Raw genomic sequence first — 26,015 nt, 5'->3', positions numbered from 1 at the left:
CCGTCAATTTCCCCATTTAGCTCTGTGCGGAGAAAGGACTGTCTCTCAAAAGGTAATTGGCAGGTCGGAGCTGCAATGTACTTCATACCATGTCTGTTGATAGGAACGTAGAGTACAGCCTATTTCAATCAAAAACCAGGACAAGAATACGAAGAGAAACAGTTCATTCAAATTTATCTATCGATCTATATTTCGTTCTATTACTCTACTACTATCTAATAAGTAAACCACCCCCACAAATTCCCCTCCTGTAGCCTGGATCCACGGCACACTAGAATCTTCCATCATTGACGGCGTGTCTTCGTGAGATAGGTCATCACTAGTACCATAGTGAAGTTGAATGCGATAAACCCGATGAAAATACCAATGTTGCGATGGCGATGAGCAAATTCATAGCCATATTGTTGGTACTACGAAATGATTAGTTTCCAGCCTAGATATTTTCGCTAGAATTCTTCTCTCCTGGTCAGAACTACTTACGTATGACTGTCCGTCGCGATACCGGCAATATTGACACTCCGCCGTGCTTTCTGGATTAAGTAGATATCCCGTGGCGGTTTTCAGGAACTCCTGGGCATACTGGCCACAGCTGGTGCCATTCACCGCATAGAAGATTGAAACCTCCGACTCCTCGCATCGGATGGGCAAATCTTGCAACACATCCAAGGTGACACCCTCGCCTAGGTAGAATAGGGGAGAGATATTGTAAAACCAGCGCCAACCAGAGGGGGTCACCGGCTTCGGCGAAAGTGTTCCAGCAAAGGTGTTGCAGAACATAAAGAAAAATCCATTGGCGGCAAAGGCTGCCTCGATATTGGGCAGCAACGATGCGCAAAGCTGAGCCAGACTGGTGGCAAAGACTCCAAAGAGTTCGTACATGAGGAAACTATACCCTGCACGTGAGGGGGCATAGAAATAGCCAACTGGGAAGTACCACAGTAGCCAATAGACCAGCGAGCTGAGAAAGGTGAAGGGCAATTCCACAATAAACGCGGATAAGACAAAGGCCATCCAGTGGTAGGTCAAGCTCTCCCGCTCCCGCTGGACGAAAATATCCCGTAGGGTCACGAAACGAGGTTGCACCTGTAGCCCTAGCGGGGGGCCGACGATGAGTGACATGAAGGCAGAGAACACCCGATTGTACGCCCCCCGTTCCGTGTAGGGGGACTGCAGGTACGTGAGGGAGTTGAGTAAGGAGTTGCCGACGCTCATCCAGAGCTTTGACGTGACATAATCCGGTTCTCTCCAGTAGTAGAGCCACGTTCGCTGGACCACTACCCACAGCTGCACATGGAACGGTGACGAATATAACGACCGTTGCTCTAGCAGTGTTGCTTGTTCTGCGATGGAAACCAGGCTTTGTTCCGCCTTCTCTCGCTCCTTTCCCTGCTGGCTCTCATGCCAGATATTAGCCCAATCGATATGGGCGTCGTTTCGAGACCCAGCTCCAATCACTGCTAGGAAATACTCTGCCGGGTTCTCTTCCGGACCGCAGGGGCGACTACGTGGTTGAAAGTACTGAATTGCCTTGTGGCAGCGTGTTCCCAGGGGGCCATCATAGACTAAGTTTCCTCCGCGGCTCAGTAGATAAAGCGTATCAAACTGGTCGATGAGCTCGGCTGCCGGTTGATGAATCGTGCACAGGATGGCATGGCCCGAGTTCGCTAGACGACGAAGCAATCGAGCGATTAAAATGGCGGATTGTCCATCGAGACCCGAGGTCGGTTCATCCAAAAAGAGGATCTCTGGTTTGGATGCCATCTCCACGCCAATACTGACTTTCTTCCGCTGTTCGAGATTGAGACCGGCCCCCGGGACACCAACCAGAGCGTCCGCAATATGCTCCATATTCAACCACTCGATCACCTTTTCGACGTAGGCATTTTTGTCTGCCACGGGGATGGACTCTGGGCGTCGAAGTCGTGCCGTCATTTGCAATGCCTCACGCACCGTTTGAGTGGGAAGATGAATGTCTTGCTGTTGCACGTATCCCATTCGACCTCGGAAGAACGTGGGCAGCACTTGACCGTTGAGTGCTAACATTCCTGTGAGAGTCCCGATAGAGGAACGTCCGGCGAGTGCATTCAGCAGGGTTGTCTTCCCGGCACCGGAAACCCCCATTAGCGCCTTGAGTTGTCCACTCTTAACCGAGCCGCTCAGATTGTTTAGTAGACGTTGATCCCCCTCCTTGGTTTTAATGTCGAGACAAAGATTAGTCCATGCAAGATTGTGGCTCTTGTCGGGGTCCGGATGTTCGTATAACCGATGTTCGTTGTTGCTTTGGCCAGCCGATATCTCCAAGCTTTCATTCCCGTGGACTGGTCCAGTTTCGCTATCGACTTTCTCACGGCGGTGTGTTCCTTGTGGGCTGCTCTTGTAGAAAATGGTGGCCAGTTGACCTGCGGGTGTCTTCAGCATCTCCATCCCGATCCTGTTCAAAATTCTGTGTCAGTCCAGAGGTTCCCTAAGAACCGGGCTTCGGCGCCTGGCGACTTACCCAGAGCAAAGGGCAAAGAATATGAATAGGGCCGCATTGATCCCTACATTGTGCCAGAGGTGGGAGGTTTTGAACCCGTACTGGGCGTGAATGTATGACGCCCCAGATAGGAGACTATCCCCAGGTTGCGATCCCACTACGGCACAGACCTGATGGGCTATGTCCGTATATCCTGGCCCCGATGGGGCCAGATCCGAGGCACTGCACTGGTAGCTCATGTCTCCAAATTCATTCACCATCACTGATTCAAATGCATAATATAGGGGCTGTGATATGTTAGCATCATTTGTCAAACCCCCATGATACGGTCTGTACTGACATTTAGATATCGCAACCACCCGAGCCATACTTGCATCTGTGGCGCGGGAATGTAGAGCCCCGTGTAAAGGACATACATATTAAAGAAGATGCCCACCGGGAGTACGGCCCGATGCATGTTGGGAGAAAAGATGGCGACGGAGCGAAAGAACATCGACAGGGCGAGATGTTCCAAATAGATGATCAAGAACCAAGTGAAGAAATTCCCGGGCGTCCTTTGGAATCCAGTCAGAAAGTATAAGGGGATATTATAGCAGATTGCCGCCACCTTCCACACAACATCTGTGGTGACCAAGCCGATCGCGTAGGCAATCGGGCGTGATATCTGGTATCGCTTCTGTTTCAGAATGAGCGGTCGCTGAGCGAATCCATTGCCAAATTCCGCCATGGACTGCAGGGCCGGCACCAGGACCGAGTAGAACAAGGCTGACGCGAAAATGAACAGGGAATTGGTGGTTCGCTGCTGGTTTCGGAACAGCGTGCCCAACACCAGACTTTGGACGACGATGGTGGTCAGCTCCACCGCCCACAAGCTATAATCACTGGTGGCGATACGAAATTGGCGGCTGGCACAGTACCAAATCTGATGCCATACGGGGAGGGCAAAGGCTGATGCTTTAAGGAGGGGACTGGGGCGAGCTTGGGATCGCTCCTTGGCCACCTGAACTGAGACTTGCATTTCCTGGTAGATGCGACTCCCACTAAACGCATGCTCAAACTCTTCCGCTGTTCGTGGGACCTGGCTTTCTCTGTTTTCCTGAGCTCGTCGCACGTCTGGATCAGCGGACATCACATTGAGGAAGTCGGCAACCGTGGTGGTCGATAAGCACTCGAAGCCTAGATCTTCAAAATATGCCTTTGCCTCGTGGACAGGTCCATAAAAGATCTGGCGACCTGAATTGATCACCAGAACTTTGTCAAAGTAGGAGACAATCGTATCACTGGCTTGGTACACGCTCATCACTGTCACACATCGGCTTTGTGTCGTCCACTCGCGCATCATCTCCATAAATTCGACCGCCGTGGATGAGTCCAGTCCTTGTGTTGGATTATCCAGGCAGATCAGCCTGTGAGGATGTATGAGTCGGTGCATCACCATTAGTACCTTAATGAGAAGAAGAAACCACTTACCGGGCACAGGTGGCCAGGGCCTCCGCCAGAGACACCCGCCGTCGCTCTCCGCCGCTGACTCCTCGAATCTTCGCATCTCCCACCTTGGTATTCAGAACATTCTCAAGACCAACTAGCCTGGCCAGCTGGGTAACCATCGTGTCAATCTCATGGGCCGAGACATTGGGACCGCAGCGCGCTCTGGTCGCGAAATGCAGGGTCTCCGCCACGGTCAACGTAGGAAAGTGGTCATCAGACTCGGCTGATGGAGGCGTCAGTGTGTCCCCCAAAGGGCCCAACAGCAAAATTCGAGAACTGACCGCAGAATAGAATATCCTGTGGCCGCTGCGTTATCACATCTGGCAGCGGATGACCGCCTAGAGTGAGTTCACCCTGAATCTCCTTGTACTCATCCCACAGGCCCGACAATGTCTTCAGGAAGGTTGTACACCCACTCCCCGGTCTACCTAATACCAACAATATTTCTCCGGGGTCGATCGTGCCTGAGAACCTGCTCAGAATGGGTCGAGAATACTGTCTTCTTTGTCTATTTTGCAGAGGACTCAATAGCCCAAAGGCTGATTGAGCCGCCGACGAGACAGTGGGTGCATCTTGCGACTACCAAGCGTTAATTCCGTGGGCTACTTGTGAAGTATCTCAATTAGAATCGGCAGTACTCACTCCGGTTCCGCTTCCCACGGCCGATATGTTGTCAAATACCACCCCGGTGTCATTTGGAATGTCGGCCTGGCGTATTTCAAGGAAGTTTCGAACACTTTCTGCAATTGATTTCGCTGCTGCTGCAATCTGGTACGGTGTCGACGATGGTCCGTCAGTTTCAGCCAACTCAGACTTCTGCACAGAGCCATCGGACTGGATAAGTGTCTCTACCCCGTCCAGCGACGAATGATAATTATCTACCATTATGGAGATAGGAAGCACACTGCAAAGCTATCACAACCCCTTCACTATGGGTGAATTACGTTACGGGCTAGAAAGAGTAGAAATATACGGGCGCAAAAGGAATATATACAATAGCCCATCGCCTATACCATCGCCGCCGAATCTAGATATATGTGGTTTCCTAAAGGAGTTACGGAGTGTCAAAGACAGTCCAAATCGGGTAAGTGTTCTGAACATCCTACTTGTGGCCCGGAGAATGCTAAGGTAGATGGCCTAGTGTAGCTTTAGGGTCTGAGAGCCAATGGGTATTTTCAGCCTGCCCCGGAACCTATTTTGCCTTTTCAAATCGCTTTGTTTCGTCCACATTCCAATTCCAAATTCCAAATTCATTGCCATGGTGCTCGCGACTGGTCTCAAAGGCGCCCATGTGCTTATCACAGGTAAGAAAAATAAGAAAAGACTTCATCAACCTGCGTCCGACTACGCGGCTACTAGGAGACACACGGGGTATGGGAGAGGCAATGGTGCATAAATTCCTCCAGGAGGAAGCCAATGTATCCTACTGTGCCCGGACCGTCACCAACACCGAGTTTGCTGGGTTCTACTCGACGCTCCCTGAAGGGAATACCGCCCGCACCGTGGGCACGGCATTCGATGTTGCTAGCAAAGACGCTATCGTCCAGTGGGTCGAGAGCTCCGCCGAGCGACTCGGACGTATTGATGTGATTATCGCCAATGGTAATTGATATCTCCGGAATCCTCTGGTTAGAATGCACACTGACCGGCCACACCATCGCCGATGCATATGGAAGGTGAGACAGAACACTGGGAGAGCAGTTTTGCGATCGATGTCATGGGCTTTGTCGAGGTGGTCAGGGCAGCCACGTCCTACTTGGAAAAGTCCTCGGAGGCATCCATCATCGTGCAGAGCTCATTCATGGGACGTGAATTCTACCGGTCTCCCTCCAAGCGGCCTACGGGCCCTGCAAGGCAGCGCAGCTGCAGCATGTCTAGGAACTTTCCCACTTTTTAGGGCCAAAGAGGATCCGGGTCAATGCCATCTCGCCGGGACCGATCCTGTGCAAAGGAGGTCCCTGGGATCTCTATTCAAAGAGTAATCCGGAATGGGTGGGGGAACAGCGGCCGAAAAGAGGGCCGACAGAGGTAGCAGCTGTGGCAGTATTCCTAATGAGACCTCTGGCCAGCTTCGTCTCGGGCGCAAATATGTTGGCCGATGGGGGAATTCATGTTGGCACCCAGTAGATTTAGCACTGAGAACAAGGCCAATGATATTGTTTTATAAACCTAAGAAAAAGCTTTTTCCTAGTGGGCATATCTGAACTAGCATTCTCCTCCGACTAAAAGCAGCAGAGACTACAAAGGAATAGGCACACGTAGCAGAGACTAAGGAAACAGTCCTAAACTACACCAGCTCGCATTATACAGGCCCAGCTGTGCGAATGACTGCGGGAATTCGATCGGGGCTTATCAAGGCCGACTTGATATAGGAGGCTATTTTACGAACGTATATAACAGAAACCTTTGCTCTTACCCAAATAAGAGGCCAGTATAAGAACCACATACAAAGTTGCCTACCATATATTTTTAATAGAAAAAATATTTCAGTTCACTTAAATATGTATATGAATAAGCTACCGATCCAGTTTGTATCTTTTCTATTTCTCTCCACCTAGCAGATCCCGCTGCCTGGTTACGGACTATAAATTAGAGTAAAAGAGGCTGTACTCCAAGTCGGACAAAATGTGAAAGCAGCAATACCAAAGAATCAAGAGCAGTAAAGGGAAATACATGTCTAATCATGAGTTAGTTGTCCAGGGGTCCATTATCATCGCGCTTGCATGTAGCCACTGGGCTTCAGTGCCGGTGACCATGTCGGCAGATGTGACCGAGGGCATCACACCGGACAGAGATTCCGTCGTCCCGAAAGAAGGAGATATTTCTGATAATGACCCAATCGGCATCATGTCAATTAAATGCATGCGCGCTTCAAAGTTAGGCATTGGCTGATGGGACGACGCCTCCAGAGTGGTCGGTGGCAGCGCCCGCTTGAGCAAGTTAGCCTGGACCCCAGGTTGTGCGGGCATGACGAACAAGGGCTGGTTTGACGACGGCCTAGAATTCTGGGATCTGGTAGATAACGGCTGACTGGCACGCGGCACTTGTCGTCTGGTCAGACCTTGTTGGACATTGGCAATGAGCCGATCGGCCTGGCAACTGACTTCGCGGACGACCTGCGCCGCGTTTTTGGCTGCCAGGAAGTGATCACTCACGAGGTCCAGCGTGCGAACTGCCGTCTGCAGCGACTTACGCGCAGAAGGCGTCGGGGGGCACACGGCATTGGCGAGCACAAATCCCAGAGTACACAGGATGGCATCCCATTGGTACTGGAAGATGGGCGACCAGCCACGTAAGAGATCCGTTTCGGACAATACTTGGTTTAGGATACTGGTGATCGCCATGGCGTGATTCAAACAGGTGATATTGTGACCGTCGGTCCGTGGGGTTATGGAGGAGCTCACGGGAGGGAATCTGATAAAGGGACGTAGTGTCGAGATCACAAGATGGTGATAGTGGAGCTCTAGTAAGAGGCGTTGACGCTGCAGCCAGAGCGGGCTATACGGAGACAGATTCAGCGCGTCCCGATTGGTGGAGAAGGGGTCCCCCGCCCCCTTGCGAGGATTACACAGCGACTGCGGCACATTTTGAACCCAGTTATGGATAACTGTCATCTCCGACTCCAGAAACTCGGCCAAGGTCTCGAGCAGGGGCTGGTCATCATATATATCTTTCGACTTATCCCCGTTCAACAACTGGGAACATTTCCGGTGTAATGCTGTCTGTACTCCCTGAATGAGAAATGTGAGTTTCGTGCACTGGACATGGAAGCTGAGCCAGCTGATGTCCTCATGATTTGAGAGAAGGACTGTGCCGGATAGCCGGGCGTGCTCGCGATCATCTCCGGGCAGCCCGCAGCTGACATGGGACAGCTGAATGAGTGGCGGCCGACCCAGGGTCATCGAGAGCTGGCTATCAATCCGATAGAGCGTCCACCAAATCCGGCGCTGTAGCTCCTGCTGTTCGGGCGAGGTCCCGTCCAGCGGGCGGATATGCAGCCGCAGCGCGTGGGCAATCCGCAGCGTGGCACCCAAATTAATATGCGCCGTATTTAGCAGGGAGGTATTGTACAAGTAGACGATCGAGTAAATGTGACTCTGCACGAGCATAACGGTTGGATTTTCGAGCTCGCTCTGCAGAAGCCTCTGGGCTCTCTGGTAATAAATTCGACTGGTTAAATTCGCGTTTTTGGCCTGCCATCCTGCATCCGATTCCTCATGTTGGTTGTCTCCACTGACGAAGAACGTGCTGCTGTACTGCATACAGACTGCCAATAGTACATCGACCAAGGCGGATGGCTTTCGCGTAGGTATTCCATCAGGCGTGGAACTGGACCATAATGACTCATAATGTTGCTGGAACTCGCGTTCGGAGAGGATAGGATAGACACAATGAAAGGACTGCCAGAGCAGATTGATAAAGTGTTCCTCTTGTGACCGAGTCAGATCCTCGGCCACTTCGTTTCCGTCTAGATTCTGATCTGCCTGGCTAGCCGGGCTTGCATCCCATCTAGACGGTTCATGGGTCGGGGCAATATAATGAAAGCGTGCCACGCATGCCTCTAATTTGGAGTTTTCCAATGGTTCATCCAGTGCTTCGGAGAGATGGCGGGTGATTCGGGAGACAAAATATGAGGATGACAAGGGTCCGTAGTGGATCTGCCCCGTCTGCTGGACACCTTGCCATCCTTCCGTAGTATTGGTGAGCTCCGCGAAGTCAAAAGCGCTGCGTGCAACATCCGACAGTGGGGGCGTCGCGAAACCCGTCTGTACTTGGATTTCCGCTCTATCTTTGAGTTTCTCGATCTGATCCTGAAGGTCCTTGACTTTAGTTCGTAATCGTTGCATTTCTCTATTTTGTTTTTCGATATGGGTTTAGCAGACCATTTACCATGACGATGTGATCCCGATGGTGGAGATTTCCTACCGGTTTGCAGCTGGGAGCGAGGTGGCCTCCTGTGGCTTTGTGTTGCTACAGGTGCCTCCTCGATTCAGACAGTTCTGGCATGGCTGCTTGTCATCGCATCTGACACGATTGAGCCGACACCAGTCACAAGCCCGAGCGACCTGGTTGCGTTTAGGGCGTGGAGCTGTGATGGGCGCTGATCTCTCACGGGAGGCATTCGTCGTATCGAAGTTGGCGGAGAAAGTGGAGTACATGGCGGGCCGTGTGGAAACGATTCAGGTCAGATTCATTTAGACCAATTCGACTCCAAACGGTCGGAAACTTAAAAGTAATTTCCCTCTAGACAACCGGATAGGGGAGAGAGGAAGTATAATGTGCAAGGAAAACTTTCAAGTCTTGGTGGATGCCTGAGGTTTAATATCTTGGCCTGGACAACAAAAGTACAGGGAACATAGGGTTTCCTGCACAGAATGAGACTTGCATAAACAAGAGAAAGAAGTAATGAGAAATTAGCCCGATGCTACCTAGGCGCACATAATCCCGTGTATCATCTCAGCTGTCGGATTTGCCGCTTCTCTTTGAACCAACAAGCGTGGAAGCGCCATTGCACCATTGGCCCAAGCCAGACAGATAAGATTAGGCGACTTTATATCCTTTTAACTCCCGACTATAAAGGGAATCCCAGACTGCTTCTATATATAGACCTTATCAACATTCAATCTTGCCCTATCCCAAGTAATATTGGAAAGACCTAGGTCTATATAGGTAGATATATACAGGGATTTGGCCTCTACGTCAAAAATGGAGACTTGTAGATGGGAATATCTTCCCCTTGTACGCCACCATCGGAAGGAGGGATGAAGGAGTTCATGGCTACAAACATTGATAAATTAGAAAAAGACATGGTTCATTGTATTCCAGTGGCCAGACCTAATTAAAAAGAAAAACATCGAGAATTATCAAAAAGGGGCCCCATGGGTCCCACGAGAAGACCAAAGGTAAGAAACTAACTCTGTCTCCATCTCCCCATATCCGTGCACGCACCTGAGCCTACTTCGCACCAGCAAAAACATCAACGTAGCCATTAGAAGAAATAGCATATTTGTCCTTGAAGTCGGAGTACCCAGAGTCAGAGTCCTCAATCAATCCACGTTCTAGCAGCACGGACTTCATGTTCCGCAGATCAAACTGCACACGTTCGTTCACTGCCTTGATGGCCGCATATGCAGTCACCGCCGCTGCAGGGTCACTCATATGGTACACAGCAGGCTCTTCCAGGGGTGAATGATACCACGCGTAGTCATACGAAGGTCCTTGGCGGGGTTTCACGATGTACGAATCCGGGAGGGGGCGGTCGGTCTTCTTTTTCCTTGCCGGGGCAGGTGTGCCAATGTCCTGCCGTTTGTTCGGGGTGATGGGGGCTGCCGCATCTTCGGCCCGGGTTAAGGATGTGGTATCATCGGACTGACCACCATCGCTTTCAAGCACATGTAGAGCTAGTGTTTTTATTTCCTGTTTCACTTTCTCCATTTTGGGAAGACGCATGGAGGTCAGGAGCTCTGCTAGAGATTGGAGAATTTTGGAAATCTTTGCGCTCATGTCTGGAGGAGAAAGCTATACACAGGGGGGGAGGAGACTATTAATATAGACATGTAGAAGCAAACAGCCTAGAGGTGGTCATATACAAATTCAAAGAGAGTGGGAAATTGCAGTCCATTAACCACCCTCTTGCCTCCTTTGTCTCCTGTTCTTCTCTTTACCTATCCTCATTTGCCTATTTTACTGTAGCCCTTACTAGGCCTGTTATGCTCTGCCATTACTAGATAGAATTGCAGTCACATTATGAACTGTTGTACACGGTCTGCTTCAGTGATATTGGACGCAATTTCTTATTCAACAGAATTTCAATCCGCTTCTTGTATTGTCATTTCCTAGCTTCCTTTTGAGAACTACCCATGTAGGAAAGTGCGACGTCCTCAACTGTGAGTATAACCCCCCACCCCCTCCTTTTTCTTCTTCTCCTTCAGTCCTTTGATACAAAATGTGAAGCCAAACCCCAGCCCTAGTATCAAGAAGTAAATTTTTGATGGGCAATCAAAAACGAATTCCATATGCCCAGAGAGCAATTCCCCTCCAGCCGTCGCCCAATTTCATCCATCAGCTTCGTAATCCGACCCCTTAGAAACCACTCAGCCTGGAGTGGCTTCAGTAGGACAGCGTAATGAGCTAAGAGTAGCAATGCCCCCGGGTGGTTACGATCTAACAAATCAAAGTACTCGGGCAAAACCCGCGTTAGCCACGAGCTCAAAGCATCCCAAATACTCAAGGTCGCGCCAAATCGTCGAGTAAACTCAAATGCTTCGGCCAACCTGAGAGCTGCATCGCGGTATACATGCATATCATCATCCGAAAATCTCTGGTCACAATCAACAACTTCGCTTGAGTCTGACATGGCAGACAACAATGATACAAGTAATGGATCACTCGGGTCTGCAGTGAAGCCGAGATCATCCCGCCATATTGCTGCGAATGGCGCCAATGACCCCTGTGTTAGTTCAGACCAGACATCACACAGCATGGAGCAGCCATTGCGCAAAAGACTAATCCAGTTCGAAGGGGATATTGCTTCCCCTTCATTACCGAGAAACAATATCTCATCTTCACTTTCGGAGCTTAGGCCATAGATGACAAGGAAGAATGCATAGGCCAGTATTGCTTGACAATTATTCGTGTCGACCTGCATAGTTGCCAAGTGAAATGCTGGAAGTGCTTGGTCTTGATGGTGGATCGCCTGGAACATGTATGATCTTTGGTTCAGGGGGTTGCTGGAAGCCAAGTGGAGCGCCGAACAGGCTAGCATGCCATGAAGCAAGAATGGGAATTGGGCGGCTAATTTGGGGACAATAATCCGGAAGACACTGTCAGTATCTGGGCCACATGATATCGTTTTATATGTGGAGTTTAGATAATGGTTGAAGAGGTGCATGTTCTTGGCGTACAACGATACGTTATTTTCATAGGTAGATAGACTTGACATCCTTTGCTCGTCATCTGAATCTGGGGTAGTGATAGTCTGCAAATAACAGTTAAAGGATTTGACTGCCCAATATTGCTTTTTCTACTTACAGTTATTGGAGATTCCTCACTTGCGCTCATCGGTTCTTCTGGACTATCAGTCGACAACGCCAAGAGCGCTGGGTTTGTAAAATAGCGCAAGGCATTTCCCCGAAAGAAGGTCTGCAGCGGCACTGAGCACCAGCTTTTATCATTGCTGGTACTGTTACAATGCACAGATGACTGGTGCGCTTTCATTCGCTTGAGAGTAGCACATAGGTGAGCGCACCCCTCAAAGCGACAGACCAGCCCGCTGTGAATCGGTAACAAGTCCACCGGAAACTCGGTCTCGTCTGGTAAGACTACAGAATATATTGGTGCTAACTCAAACTGAGCCGCATAATCGACAAATGCTCGACGTCGCAAACGATCTAAATGGTGGATCTCTTTGAGATGGCGGACGATAGCCCCTGGTTGAATGGCATAGCGGCAGTGCAAACAAATCAAAACTTGATGGGTCGGGAGATAGCGTAGCAACTGGTATGGAGGGAGTGTTTCCATGATAATCTCTGAGAACATAATCAAGAATCAAGAGTGTAGGAAGACGAGATGTGAGATGAGAGAAACGCACCGTCGATTTCTCGGACATCATAGTTAAGCCCGACTACCCAATCACAGTTGAGAACGGCACCGTCGGGTTTTCTATAAAGCCCTGGAGGTAGTTATGCCATTCAACTATTTATACCCTATCTAGCCTTCTCGCAATGAATTCTTACAATTATCTACTCTTATTTCTAGCAATAACACCAACATTTCTTTCTACAATTCTTTTCTCGGTTTCCTATACCTCCGGTTCCTTCCTAGTGTGCCTTCCTAGGGCACCATCCACCACCTCTCTCCAAGGCAAAACCGGCATAGTTACAGGCTCAAACACTGGTCTAGGATACCAAGCCCCAGCGCAGCTACTAAAGCTTGGTCTCACTCATCCCATCCTAGCTGTACGCGGCCTTTATAAAAGCGAGATTGCTCGCAATTCCCTCCTCGCCTCCCTTCCCAAGTCTACCAAGCCTCCCGTGGTCAAAGTATGGGGGCTAGACTGGGAGATTATGGCAGTGTTACTAGCTTCGTGAGGCGTCTCCAGCTATTTAGTATCTACATCGACTTTGCCCTTCTCGACCCCGGTGTTGCCAACTTCAACTATACCCAGACTCCATCGACATCCCACGGGTTGAGTATCCAGATATACTGGCTGAGCACTGCTCTGCTTACTCTGCTTCTCTTTCCTATGCTCAACAAACAGGATGCAGCCAATCCTACACATCCCCGTCCTGTGACCTCAATTGTAAGTAGCGAAACTGCTACCTGGGCGAAGTTCAAAGTCCGGGTCTCTACTACGAATGGTACTCCTCTCATCAAGGTCCTGGATGATAAGACACATTTTGACATGGGTGATCGATACTACACTTTGAAGCTACTCTGCCAGCTCTTTTTCCTAGAGCTTATCCGCAGCGGAAGGTCATTTCTAGTATGAAGAGGGTTGTGGGTCGATCTGTCTCTACGGGTGTCTGAACCTTGTTCATGCGGCAATATTGGCTGACGAGAGCTCGGATGGTAAATATTTGGGTGGTTGTAAGGTCCTCTATTTCAGGGTATGGGAAGAGTGGCGATGGTCAGGAGATCAAGCTCGGGTGTGGGAAGAGACTGTCACAGAGCTAAATCGGGGAATGAAACATAGACAACCTGTTGTTGGAGGTTTAAGTCGTGGATATATGGTGTTTTACCTTGCTTTGTATTGCATGTTAAGATTTAAACCCATAGAATAAAAACATGATTCCTATCAACTAAACTGCGTGTGGTAATCTACACTTGTCGGTCCTATCTTTGGAGGTTTTCAAGATCCAAAGCACTGAATCTCTTCTGGATATCATTCCAAACGACGTACTTCGAGATTAGGCTGAGCCAGCTGGCTCCTCGGTCAGGTCATCTGTGGGGGTTCTGAGGCAATATAAGCCCACTTTGTGAGGTTGAGGCTGTTGTGAATTGCTCCTTGCACCAGGATATATATTGTTCCACTTCTTCTAAATAATGAATCAGCAATGGTCATCAACAGAGACACACCACATAGATAAGAAAAGAATGAACTTACTAAAATTATATATAAAAACGCACGTGCTGCAGACCTAATATTGTGGAGAATGAGGCTGGACAAGCGTCAATAGACAGAATATGCAGTGAATGAATCTCGAATGCTATAAAAGCAGCTGAGTGACTCGACGAACCGAAAAAGACTTGTTTTGGAAGGCTTACAACCTCATCTTATCGGGTACCACGGTATTTACGAGTGCAGCCCCGTGAACCATCGGAGGCAGGTATATCCCGGTTCCTCCGCAGTCCGGCGTAGTTGATGCTCGTTGATATGGGAGAACCTCTTGGCAAATGCCACACCATCCGTAGGGTGTTGTATCGGATTTGGCTTAGCTTATCCCTGTGATGAAGGCCTCGTTTCGACCACATTGCTGGGGGCTCGGAGTAGGACTAGGACGCCTGAGGCTGGCGGAGTGGCCGAAATTGAAAAGGTTTCGAACGGACTGCCGATTTGTAGCCTTGTTTGAGAGTTGCTGAGAGGAAGGTGTGGTGAGCAAGTTGAGATATCAACCTAAAACAATCCTCTTTTCAACCAGCTCCCATTGTTGGGAAGTTTTAGCCCTTTACTCTGATCTTCGATTAAAAAAGGCCGGAGATGGATCTAGCAGGTTTCGCTTCGAGGCGTATGTAGGTATATGATATCAGAGCTGTCCTTTTATTTCAAATAGCATAGACTTTGAACTCACCTTAATTTAAGTTATAAAGATAGGAGATGTTAAGTGTGAGGTAAAATATGAAAGTTAAGGCAGACGGGCAATGAAACAGGCCTGGTCTTGTTCGTTTGCAGGCTACACGAAATAGAAAAAGGCACTCTGAGACCCTGCACCTTACACGAATTCTGATGTACGGCGTGGAGCTCCGTTACCCCACAGACACGATGCGACAAGCCTTCACAACAGAGCAGGACCTTTCTATCCGCCTAGATGCCAAATACAGTTTGGCCTACGCGGCAATGGCCGAAGAACTACTACGATAAAGCACACATGCGGAAGTGGTTTAACCCAGGCGACTACGTCTACCTGAGACTCGGTCACGGGTATATTGGCTGGGGCTTTGCCTTGCTCCGTGGTTTCAGCGTCTTTGTCTTCGTTCTTTGGCTTTGGGTCCTTACTGCTCTCACAAGGTTTTTTCTTGGCGGGGTCATAATCAAAGCTGATGTGTTTTTTGAAACCCGTTTTCGGGGGTCACATGGACTTTGCCGTTCTCTTTCGCTGTCGTGTCCGCGCATTCAATATAATACCCCTCGACGTCCGTCATTCGCATCAGTCGGCTTGGAGTGTTTCTGTTTGTATCTCCTAGTTGAATGGTGGTCGTTGGCGACCATATCGACGGCTGCGTCAAGAGTGAGTTCAATTTTGTACTCCCGATCCTCGTGCAGGGTCTTGTGCTCTCTCTCGACTGTCCTAAATGAAACGATTTATCCGCTCTATCGGAAATAAAGACGCTAATGCAAATGATACAATATAAAACAAACAAGATATATCGTTGAATCAAACAAATGCACGCCCACATCTACAAACTGAAGATTCCACTCCTCTTTTTCCCATGCGGGTAAACAATCAAAGCGGAGATAAACAGCCCAACGGAAATACCAATAGCCGTCTGGATCATACCATATCCCAGTGAGGTAAGCGAGCTATTAGATGTCGCACTAGTAGCAGCATTAGAGACATTGCCAGACGCAACAGCCTCAGCATACTGCAAGCCAGAGATAATCGACCCACTAGACGCAAGACCCGACGGGACGAGGGTAAAGATACCTGGGATAATAGCAGCAGCCGCATGACCATGCCACAGTCGACTATACAAGTTAGCCAGAAGGCCGATTGTAAACGCGCCAACAGTATTAGCGACCTGGTTTGAGCCGAGCTTCTTCGTGCTGAAGTAGTTCGTGACGTAGCCACAAACACCCATAAAGATCGTAACCGGCAACTGTTTCGGTTTCGACTGATTAATCAGCGCTGCGAAGAGACAAAACAGTGCGACGAAGGGAAAGTGCTGGATATATTCGTTCCCCCAGACCTCCGGCAGATTCGAACACGTCGACTCCTTCGTCGCGTTGTGGTCCATCAGCCCGTAGATCGTCGTACCGACGGTAACGCCGTACCCGAGGAAGAGCGAGTAGATGATCGTGAAGACAAGTCGGATTGAGCCCGCGTTCATCTGGTGCGACTGTAGCTCAAGACTGCTGCTTAACACGGCGAAACCCGGCAAGATCATTGCGATGGAGGACTGTGCCATGGCCGAGAAGCAGAAGACGCGCTCGCCGTTGTACTGGATGCTGCCGAAAGCGCGTGCAATGAAGGAGGTGAGGACCGCGGCGGTGACTTCTAGCACATTTGAGTAAGTGGCTGAGTTTGGCGCGACGACGTGCTGCATGAATCCTACTATGCAGCCGAGTACGAAGATTATAGGGAGATCGACGGGCCGGGCGCTGAAGGCGTATGGGCCGACGGCGACGCTGGCGCAGCCAGTTAGGAAGATGAGGAGCCAGCGGTTGTAGCGTGGCTCACGTTGCATGATCTCGTCTAGGTCGTGAGTTGCTTGTTCGACACTGATGATGTCGTGGACGACGTTTTTGTAGATGTTGTGTGTCTCTGCGAGACGGGAGAGGTCTAGCCCCTGGACCACGCGGATGATCTTTACCTCCGCGGTGCGGGTTAGCTGGTCGTCGAAGGACATTATCATACAGCCGGGGATGTACATGAACTGGGCTTTGATGTCCAGTACGTTGGAGGTCATTATCATGTACTCTTCGAGGCGGTGGGTTGGGGCGCCGTATTTCATTAGCGCGCGGCACATTTGCATGATGTACTGTTGGCGGGCAAGAATAGCGGCAATGTGGACGGTGAGCTTGATGTTTTTCTTCCTCTTGCGCTTTTGCTTCTTTTGCTCTTTGGGATTCACGGGTGGGGGACCCGTGGCTCCAGGAACCCCGACCCGGCCCAAATCCATGGATGCATTGACGAGGGAGGAAGTATATCTGTGAGTTGGTTTGCCGGGGTGATGGCCGTTATTGTACCATTTCAACTTGTCTTTCTTTCCACTTGGTGTCACTGTGCCGGATGGTGTGAAGCTTTCTGTGTCCTGGTCTGTTTCTGATGCCGTCGAGACAACACTCATCCGGCTCGCAGTGCTGAGATTGTTGGCGTATACACGGAGCAATTGTGACAAGAGTCCCCCCGGTGGCCCGCCGGGTGTTGCCATCCCATCTGGAGTTCCTGGGGTCGTCGAACCGGAGCGCGGCTCTTCAATGCGTGGACGCTGTGGCCCGGACTGTACCCCCATCCGTTCCACCAAGTGCCGAGCTTGTGAATCATAGTCTGTTTGTGGGAGGCGAGCTTCTTCGTCGATTGCCTGCCGGGCCTCGAATCCTCGGATATCGTCTGTTGCTCCATAGTGCTCTGGTAACATGGGCGAATCCAAGCCATCAGCCTCTCTTTCGGGAGGTCGTCCGAGCTTCTCGGCTATCGTTGCAGCGCCAGTCCGTACCCGCTGGCTTACTGTCCTCCATCTTTGGATATTTGATATGCTAGGCTTCAGGCTAGGTTCGTCTGAGTGGGGGATTTCTGTGTTGGTATTGACATTGTGGCCGTTCTCTTCGGCTCGGTTCTCCTCGGCTGTCTCCGCAGAAGGATGGGGAAGGATCGGTGGAAACTTTTCCGACATGGTGCACAGCAACACGTGAATCCGAAAGTGGACGGAAGTGTATTGATTGTTTGCCTTTTCTAGATGGGAAATATTTTAAGGGAATGGACCTCTTTCAGTAGACCTCGCAGAGAGGCTAATGTGACAATGGTCTAACGCCCCACAAACGGTCGGACATCATTTTAAAGGGAAATGGGAGGTGGACTCCTTTTGTCTAAAATGAGGAGAACCTGGATGCTAGTGAAATTTATGTTGGACACGCGTTTGTTCCTGGTCGGACCCAAAATAGGAAAAAGATACCCGTAAACTCGGCCCCTGACCAGTTGATTTATACAACAGGTGGGAATTGCCCTGACACCTGACACCTGACATACAAATTTCTTTGTAACTATAGTTTTCACATATACAGATCTCTTAGACACTCCCAAATCCAGTTTCAAGCAGAATTTTTTCTTCTGGTCTGGACTGCGCCTCTAGCATTGGCATGTGGTGGACCATGGTTTCACCTTGAAAATTTTCATGGGATTCTAAGCCTATACAAATCAGAGGTAGAGAGAGGTGAATTATATAGGTCTAGCCCCTGTAGTTCGAAGTATATATCAGGTCAATCAGTCAATGTGCTATATCCGTAAGGTAGGATGCTTAAAAAAGCTCCAATCACATTGATATTTTACTCTTAATGAAAATGAATGGAATTTCACCTTTATTTCTTCCATGTTGTCCTAATTGGTGGCCATTTCTGCACTTATCCGGCACTCCCGACACATCGTCATGGTTTCTCCAACTCTCTACAAATATGCACCTACAATTATACAATCCTACAATAAGCCTAAACATCAACCCTACTAAATACAATGTCCAAATCCAAATCCAACCCCCTCATATCCCCCGCAACACCAATAGCCCTTCAACCCCACCATCTCCTCTCCCCACCCGCAGACCTCCTAACCAACACCGCCACAACCCTAACAATATCATCCCAAGACAAATTCCCCTCTCCCGTCTACACAGTTCACCGTATCCGCACACATGAAGCCCCCGATAGCCCAGACCGCACCGTCCTCTTCTACACCGTGTTCGGGAAACCATGGCCCAACACGAGCCGCGTAGTCTGCGACGCGGAGGGCATGCCATTGCTCGTATTACGACGCGCGTGGTTGTCCAGCGTCCGGAAGTGGAGTGTCAGACTTCCGGATCAGAATCAGCGGACTGCAGATTTATTGGTTGCTTCTATCCCATGGGCTGGCGATGGGCCTGGGTCTAGAGTTGGGGGTGGGGGTGGGGTGAGGCTTGAAGTGCGCTTTGTGAATGCGCTTGCGATCAGGTCAGGGTCTGGGGTTGTAGGAAGCGAGAGTGGAAAGACAAGCAGATTGGCTGTGCCGGACGAGCCGCCGCCGTATAGTGCTGTTACTGGGGAAGAAGAGAATGGTCGTTGTATGGGGGATGTGGGTGTGGCACAGAGGAACGAGAAAGAGAGATATCCATCACTCCCTAATTCACATCCACACCCCGCTCAGAGTCTAATAACATCACCGAGTCATACACGCCATCCTCACCCTCTCTCCATTCTCCCCTCCTACGACTCCGTCCGACAAAACTCTCCTAATTCCATACGAGATCTACTCGATGCAATTGAGCCGCCGCAAGAGCCGGCGCCGGCTTCACCGTTTCCTTCATCATCGCAGAATTCCCATGAAAGTTCCAGTCCCGGTCCTGTAGGACATAATGCAGAAGCCGATGCACCCCCTGGCTCAAAAGTCGAGTTGAGAGTGATGCAGTTAGCTGGGTCCGGTACGGGTGTGATGATGGGTAATCAGAAGATCATGCATATCACGCGACACAATGTGATAGAATACAGTAAATCCAAAGTGAAGTCGAGGCCGAGGTGGGAGGTTGAGGTTTCCGAGGGAGTGGATTTGTTACTGGTAAGTTTGCTGGTTTCGATCGGGACGAGCTTCTGGGCTACCCAAGGGTGTTGGTCCTTTTGGTAAGATATACTGACATGCCATGTAGGCTGTGAATATCGCGTTGATTATGGCTGAGACTGTGTCGTCTCAGAATAAATGGAGGTAAGATGGGGGAAGGGGATTGATTGGTGTAATATAATGGAATTTACGTGTTGAGAGAGATGTAGGATTAAACTGCTAATTCCAATGGGTAAGAATTTTTGATTCTAAAGAATCATATTGCCCTAACGGCCTCTCTCTTCTCTCACTCGCCAAAGTTTTTTTTAACCATACATTCGTCAAGGGAACAGATCTTCTTTTGTTCCGTATTAAGTATTTCGTTGACTCCGGGAAGTCTTTCTCGTGAAAAAAAAAAGGAAACATAATGTCAAAACAGGGTCAAAACCAGCGCTTTCGCAACAGGAATGTTTAATTCCAACAGCTTACGACTGAAGCTTAGCCAGGCGCTTGGTCATGAAGTCGAAGAAGGAAAACTGGCTGGGCTGGTTGCCGTACTCATACACGAAGCGACTGGCCAGGTAGCTGCCGAAAATGGCACGGAGGTAGTTCTCAGGGACCTGGGAATTATTAGCGGGGGTTCTAATATAAGATAGAAAAGAGATAGGGAGAGACATACACGTTCCAAGATGGTCTCCAGACCGATCTTGTCCAACAGACGACGCGGGAGAGCATCGCCAAGCACAGAGCGACGGAGCGCAACATTGTCCCAGAGCTGGGTCATCTGGAGTTCCTCGTCAAGCTTAGTGATGGCCAAGCTGAGACGGTCACTGAGTACACTGCGAAGCACACCAGTCTGTTGGTGTTCGCGCCAGATGGCTTCGAACTCGAAGGCGGCGTTCGACTTGATCACCTCTTGCACTTCGCGGACGTAGGCCTGGTAAAATTCGGGAACGGTGCCATCCTCGCGGACACACATGTTCTCAACGAACTCCTCGTCATTGAAAGACAGCGAGGCTAGGACTTCCAGAGAGGAAGATGTCACACCACCCTTGTTGGCAGAGGCATCCTTGTATAGGATGCAGCCGGCCTTCTCGAGGCGCAGCTTGGCGTCCTGGGTGATGAACAAGTTGGCACCTTCGACGATGAAGGGGATGATCGACTTGTTGTCCTTGATGAGCTTGCCGACGGTGGACAAGTCGATGGACTCGGGGCGGCCACCACAAGGCACGAACACGTCGAAATTCTCTTGTGAGCGGAGGTGGTATGTGTTACGGAAGACCATGCCGTTGTGGACAACCTCGCCGCTAGGGAGCCTGATGTTCTTCTCGTCGATCAGGATGCGGTAGCCCTCGGGGGACAGCTTGGCTGTGTCAAACTCTGAGATCATAGCGCGCTTCTTGGCCAAGCGGATAAGCTCTTCGTGGTTCAGACCATTCGGGTCATAGATCACACCGGATCCATCAACAATGGCTCCATACTTCTCATTGGAGAGAAGGATCTCGTTGGATCCAAGATCACCGTCAGGACCACCGGTCTGCAGTTTGAGCTGTGTGGAGGGATCGATGTTGAGCTTGCGCTGGATTCCAAGCACGTACTGGCGGACCGAGAGGGTGGTCATGCCGTAAGCGTCGTGGGGAATACCACCCAGCTTGGGGCTCTTGCCAGTGAAGAAAGATTTCCACCAGGGAGCGCCACGGCTGCGAGCGTGCTCGGTGGCCCAGTCGACAAGCTCAGCGGTGTTCTCGTCGGGACCCATGAAGAGGATCTCGTCCATGCCGTGCAGATCAACGATCGGATCCTTGATACCGGGGCTGACCGGGGGCAGGAGCAGATCGAGGATACTATCAATGTACTTCTCGAAGGCGACCCGCGCCTTGTCTTGGTGGTCAGCATCCAAGAGGATGACACCCTTGGCACCGCCTTCGGGAATATCCTTGTTCTTGCGCTGTTGGGTGTTGGCCAAGTTGTAGTTCTCATCGAACAACGAGCGAGCGTTGATGTTATATGCTTCGCCGTTTCGGCTCTTGACGATACGGATACCGCCACGAGCGATGTCACGGAATCGCAGGTGGAAACCGCGGAACTCGGAGCTGATGACCAGGAACATGCCGTAGAGGGGCTGGGGGTACTCGTGCTCTGGCAAGAAGTCCGGCTTCAAGCGGAAGCTGAGAGCCACCTTTGTCGGGGTGAAGAAGTTGGTCTTGAGGATGGAGGAGTTGAACACGCGGAAGGAGGTCATAACCATCTCGTCGTGCTCGTTCATGGCGGTGCCACGGATGAGCTGCTTCAGCTTGGCGCCGTCGAGGACCTCGTCAACCTGCAAGCGCAGGTAACTGAGGGTGGGGAGGAAGTCATCACCAGACTCGTGAGTCTGAACGTAGTGGGTGTTGGCGAAGTCAAGGTAGAGCTTGTGGATCAGCTCGGGGTATTTGTTGATGATCTCAAAGATATAATCAGCAGTGAACGTCTCCGTGCGCAGACGCTTCTTGATCTTTGAGAGCAACTCTGCGTGGACACTGTTGTTGCTGTCCAGAAGAGCAGACAACGAAGTGTATTCTGAACCCAGACGGTTAAGGAACTGCTGTACAAACACCCACGCGCAGTGAGCGTAGATTGTCTCCTGCAAGCTGAGACGACCAGTAGCGAAGTGGCCCTGGAAGCGGTTCTGAGGAATACAGTACAAAAGGGAGACTTCCTTCATGATTTGGTGGATAGCAGCCTCGATGGGAGGGACCTTGGTGGAGATTTCTGAGTTATCCGAAGGACGCAAGTAGAGCGAAATCACAGTAATTCCGTTGGAGAAGCTCTCCAGGTACTTGCGCGAGCTGGTCAAGCGGTAGTAGTGGTACAGATCCGACAGAGCACTGAACAAGCCCATGGCGGATCCCTGGCGGTAAGCAATCACCAGACGCTTTTCACGGCTTCCTTCGATCTCGAACATCTCGATGACAGGACCGGACCGACCAACAGCCGTCGTGATGATTTCCTGATAGATCGCCTTGGTGTTGGGGGTGGCTTTCTGCAAGAAACGCTTCTCGCCAATGATATCGATATTGGTCTCATTCGGTGAGGGGTTGGGGTTGGCGAACTGGCACTTATACACGAAATAGCAGCGGAGCTGCTGGCCATTGTCGCCCGGCAGAGGGCTAGGCGAGCGGAAGGTCTCCACGCGGTAGCTGTTGGCACCCTTGGAGTGGTTGACGTACTTCTCATCGATGCGCTCCTCGTAGCGTGGACCATTGATAGAAGCCATACCGGGCTTGCTGGTATCGATATAGACAGCATGGTCCTCGGCCTCTTTGTCTAGACGAATCTCCAGTTGCTTATCATCGCGGGCATAGGCGGCGACTTTGGCGGCATATAGGGATAGGATCTGGGTCACAATGGCATCCACTGTCTCGGTCTGGAAGTAGGTATCGTCGATACCAAGCTTGTTATAGAACCAGGTGGTTTCGGAGATGACAAAGTCACTAGGGAAGAAGCCCTTCTCCTCCAAAATGTCCATGACTGCTGGAAATTAGCCAATTGTATCATCCCAATATCGCCAATCAATTCTACTGACCTTGTTCCATCTGCTTCTGCTTGCCCTCGAAGGTAGCCGCAATGTAGCCCGGGTCCTCCTCAGAGAGTACGCGGTGCGGGGTACCGGGAATGCCCAAGTGAGTGGGCTCCGGGGACGGTTGTCGCAAGGCACTTCCAACGGCATGGTCCAAGTGCTTGTTGTGGGGGGGATAGCGCTGGAAACCGATGGGGGTGCCGGAGCCGGAGCTTCCATCTTGGCTTGTATAGGCCTTAGGCAGAGGGCGAGCAGGCAAGCTCACGCTATGGCCATTGGGAGTCTCCGACTGTGGGGTAGATGCGGGAGACGACATGATTGAGTATGTGAGGTAAACCTCTTAACACGTAATAGTGAGAAGATGAAAGAAGCTATATAGGACGAGAGCATGAGCTGGGATGGATCATCGACTGCGGCACGTGTTGGGAGATAAGAGACACAAAGAATGTTCTTATCTCGACTGGCAAGTCGAGATAACAAGCAAGGAGACAGAGGCAAGAAGGAGACTTACTGGCAAATACAATGATCACCGATCGTCGCCATGGACTGAAGGTGATGAGCAAAGGGAATGGGTTTTTTGGAATCAGAAGCACAAAATCCGGGGAACCCTGGACTTTATATACAAAACTTGATTCTCAACTTTTTAATAGTAACTCTCATTAATCTCTATTAATATCTTGATTTTATTTTATTACATATGTCCCGCAACACCCTTGACCAGTTATAACCGATGGTAGGCGGGAGGTTCAACCGTATAGAGTCTCGAGGTCCATTGAGGTCCGCAGTTCCACCTTGGGGCCTCCCAAAACGGTCATTCTCTGTCCACTTTTGACTAAGAGCCGGCGATGCATTGCACGCTGATTGGAGCTCACCTCCCCTCCTTCCGAGCTCTCAGGCCGAAGGAAAAATCCCGCTGCGTCATGCGGGCCGATATGAGAAAAAATTGCCTCAAGGCCTGGAACGTGGCTGAGGCGCCCTACAGGAACAGGGGCAAAAAAAAGAGGTAAGCAGGTGACCTGAAAGAGATTGTGGAACTGAAAATAGAGAGAATATAGTGTCACCTGAGATGTCTTAGTATGTCGATGTATGATGTATACAGGAAATGATGTGATCTCTATCGAACATCGTGGAATGCAATGTGTCATGGAGAATCCACTCGGCTAGGATGAAAAAGCGCCGAACTGAATTTTTTTTTTTCACTTTCTATCCTACTAAATGCCTCATTCTCGACGTTCCAGCCCGAATAGTGTCCCCCCCAGATCGCATCGTGATCGACTACCTTCATTCAGATCCACTGGTGGCTGTTTCGGTCCGGGGGATTTTCGCCATTAGGGGGGTTAGTTTGACGGGTTTGACAAGTTTGACTAAGGCCAATTGCAATTTGATGCAAATCTTTATCAAATGTCACCGGCCCGGTGATTGAGAAGCCGGTGCCAACCTTAGAATATCTCCATATCTCCAACTAGAGGGGCTCTCTCGGGCTCTCCAAGGCTGGTACCTGGATATATTTTGCGGGGTAACATACCATCTTCTTCCATACACGCTCTTTAGTTGCACATGGCCATTAAAAATTGCGCATTGAGACCTTTTTACCCCAAAAATATACTTATGGTCACATTTTTCACGCATCCCAAGAAGACCTGGGCGGGGCCTTTACGTGATTGCGGGCTCTCGGCGGGGCTTGCTATTGGAAGATCCCGCCGCCAGCGGAGAGATGAAGTAATTGCTATCCTCTAGGGGAAATGATATTCCGTTCCCGTGACGTAAATATTTATTAGCCTCAGGCATTTGATGTTATTTCTCTCAAAGTCTGGGGACACCACTCCCGCTCGGATGGGCTTTCCGATTCCCCCCAGGTTTTCTTTACTTCACTTCCCAGTTCACCTGGTTCATGGCTCACCTGAAACATAGAATGGTTTCCCCCATGTTTCCAAAGGGTTCCGGGTGTCTGAGTGATGTGTCACCATCTGACACGAGCTCTAACGCTAGCCACGATCACGACTACTGTTGGCAGTTAGGGAGATCCTTGTGCATTCAAGTGTCAAGTCCCAAGAGGGACACGGGCACCAGCAGGTCAGAAGATCATCTCAAAGATAGTCAGGTCGCATCTTTGAAAGCATATTCTCTGCAAGGTTGAAAGTGGCATAGAGTTCAGGGGTGTAGGTACAAAAGTAGGGCTCTCGTGCCTGAAAGATCATGAGTAGCTCAAGGGATGGTTATAATTAGACATCAATCCTCGAAGATGTGCAAAGGCCAGAATAGATCGCGATTCCAACCCCGATATTCGTCAGTGCCAATCTGTAGATCGGGCACCCTTCCCAGCAGAGCGAGTCGATTATCTAGCCTCGATCTTTTCCGATCGAAGTATCCCCTGCGTTCGCCTTATCATACTTGGCTTAGGACAAAACACCAAGGTACTTATATTGTAAGTATGCCCAAGGGTGTCTCTCCTATCCTACCACAAACCTTGTAAGTCTGGCAGCTACAAGGATATCCCGCCTGTTGATAAGGCAGACGAGTTGACCTGACGTGTTGGGTAGACCAACATTGGTCTTATGTATGTTCAAGTAGTCCGAATAGCTAGCAGCCCATGATCACGTCAGCTCATTATCATGCATAGGATGTGTTGTACATATTGTACCTGAGGAATCCATCCCCAAGTTGGCGCCACAAATGCAGACAATGGTGTGGTTATCGAACATACTGGGCAGCCAACTCATCACTTCCCCCTCTTTGGCCTATCTCGATCTTCTATCGCAAGTGTATACATGGTCAAAAAGTATCTTCAAACGAGCGGTGAGAAGGACAGGTCACCAAACCGAGAGCTTATCTTACG

General features: G+C 50.2%; 9 protein-coding genes across 9 annotated transcripts; 3 read left to right on the top strand and 6 right to left on the bottom strand.

Moving 5' to 3' along the window:
- Window positions 1–284: 284 nt before the first annotated feature.
- N7447_005430 (CDR ABC transporter) lies at window positions 285–4,849 on the bottom strand (the record flags this gene model as incomplete). The annotated part of the gene is made up of 7 exons (XM_057229692.1): window positions 285–410; window positions 481–2,431; window positions 2,498–2,763; window positions 2,817–3,882; window positions 3,947–4,187; window positions 4,246–4,543; window positions 4,607–4,849. 7 exons carry the CDS (start codon window positions 4,847–4,849, stop codon window positions 285–287), a joined length of 4,191 nt encoding a protein of 1,396 aa, XP_057084782.1.
- Window positions 4,850–5,222: 373 nt separating this feature from the next.
- On the top strand, window positions 5,223–6,091 carry N7447_005429 (SDR family NAD(P)-dependent oxidoreductase; the record flags this gene model as incomplete). The annotated part of the gene is made up of 4 exons (XM_057229691.1): window positions 5,223–5,268; window positions 5,324–5,566; window positions 5,650–5,836; window positions 5,872–6,091. 4 exons carry the CDS (start codon window positions 5,223–5,225, stop codon window positions 6,089–6,091), a joined length of 696 nt encoding a protein of 231 aa, XP_057084781.1.
- Window positions 6,092–6,645: 554 nt separating this feature from the next.
- On the bottom strand, window positions 6,646–9,123 carry N7447_005428 (Zn(II)2Cys6 transcription factor; the record flags this gene model as incomplete). Its single annotated transcript, XM_057229690.1, has 2 exons — window positions 6,646–8,815; window positions 8,891–9,123. 2 exons carry the CDS (start codon window positions 9,121–9,123, stop codon window positions 6,646–6,648), a joined length of 2,403 nt encoding a protein of 800 aa, XP_057084780.1.
- A 796-nt stretch (window positions 9,124–9,919) lies between these two features.
- Window positions 9,920–10,399, bottom strand: N7447_005427 (uncharacterized protein; the record flags this gene model as incomplete). The annotated part of the gene is made up of 1 exon (XM_057229689.1): window positions 9,920–10,399. The coding sequence occupies one exon, from the start codon at window positions 10,397–10,399 to the stop codon at window positions 9,920–9,922; it is 480 nt and encodes a 159-aa protein (XP_057084779.1).
- Window positions 10,400–10,937: 538 nt separating this feature from the next.
- On the bottom strand, window positions 10,938–12,502 carry N7447_005426 (uncharacterized protein; the record flags this gene model as incomplete). Its single annotated transcript, XM_057229688.1, has 2 exons — window positions 10,938–11,942; window positions 11,996–12,502. 2 exons carry the CDS (start codon window positions 12,500–12,502, stop codon window positions 10,938–10,940), a joined length of 1,512 nt encoding a protein of 503 aa, XP_057084778.1.
- A 505-nt stretch (window positions 12,503–13,007) lies between these two features.
- Window positions 13,008–13,454, top strand: N7447_005425 (Short-chain dehydrogenase/reductase SDR; the record flags this gene model as incomplete). Its single annotated transcript, XM_057229687.1, has 1 exon — window positions 13,008–13,454. The coding sequence occupies one exon, from the start codon at window positions 13,008–13,010 to the stop codon at window positions 13,452–13,454; it is 447 nt and encodes a 148-aa protein (XP_057084777.1).
- Window positions 13,455–15,580: 2,126 nt separating this feature from the next.
- N7447_005424 (threonine/serine exporter family protein) lies at window positions 15,581–17,737 on the bottom strand (the record flags this gene model as incomplete). The annotated part of the gene is made up of 1 exon (XM_057229686.1): window positions 15,581–17,737. The coding sequence occupies one exon, from the start codon at window positions 17,735–17,737 to the stop codon at window positions 15,581–15,583; it is 2,157 nt and encodes a 718-aa protein (XP_057084776.1).
- An 833-nt stretch (window positions 17,738–18,570) lies between these two features.
- On the top strand, window positions 18,571–19,789 carry N7447_005423 (uncharacterized protein; the record flags this gene model as incomplete). Its single annotated transcript, XM_057229685.1, has 2 exons — window positions 18,571–19,641; window positions 19,730–19,789. 2 exons carry the CDS (start codon window positions 18,571–18,573, stop codon window positions 19,787–19,789), a joined length of 1,131 nt encoding a protein of 376 aa, XP_057084775.1.
- A 316-nt stretch (window positions 19,790–20,105) lies between these two features.
- Window positions 20,106–23,495, bottom strand: N7447_005422 (glutamate dehydrogenase (NAD(+)); the record flags this gene model as incomplete). The annotated part of the gene is made up of 3 exons (XM_057229684.1): window positions 20,106–20,240; window positions 20,300–23,130; window positions 23,186–23,495. 3 exons carry the CDS (start codon window positions 23,493–23,495, stop codon window positions 20,106–20,108), a joined length of 3,276 nt encoding a protein of 1,091 aa, XP_057084774.1.
- Window positions 23,496–26,015: the final 2,520 nt, after the last annotated feature.

The sequence above is a fragment of the Penicillium robsamsonii genome (genome assembly GCF_028829455.1).
Source record: "Penicillium robsamsonii strain IBT 29466 chromosome Unknown utg000003l_segment0_segment0, whole genome shotgun sequence".
Classification (NCBI taxonomy): Eukaryota; Fungi; Ascomycota; class Eurotiomycetes; order Eurotiales; family Aspergillaceae; genus Penicillium; species Penicillium robsamsonii.
The sequence above is the reverse complement of the archived record's forward strand: the minus strand, read 5'-3'. Positions and strand labels throughout refer to the sequence as shown.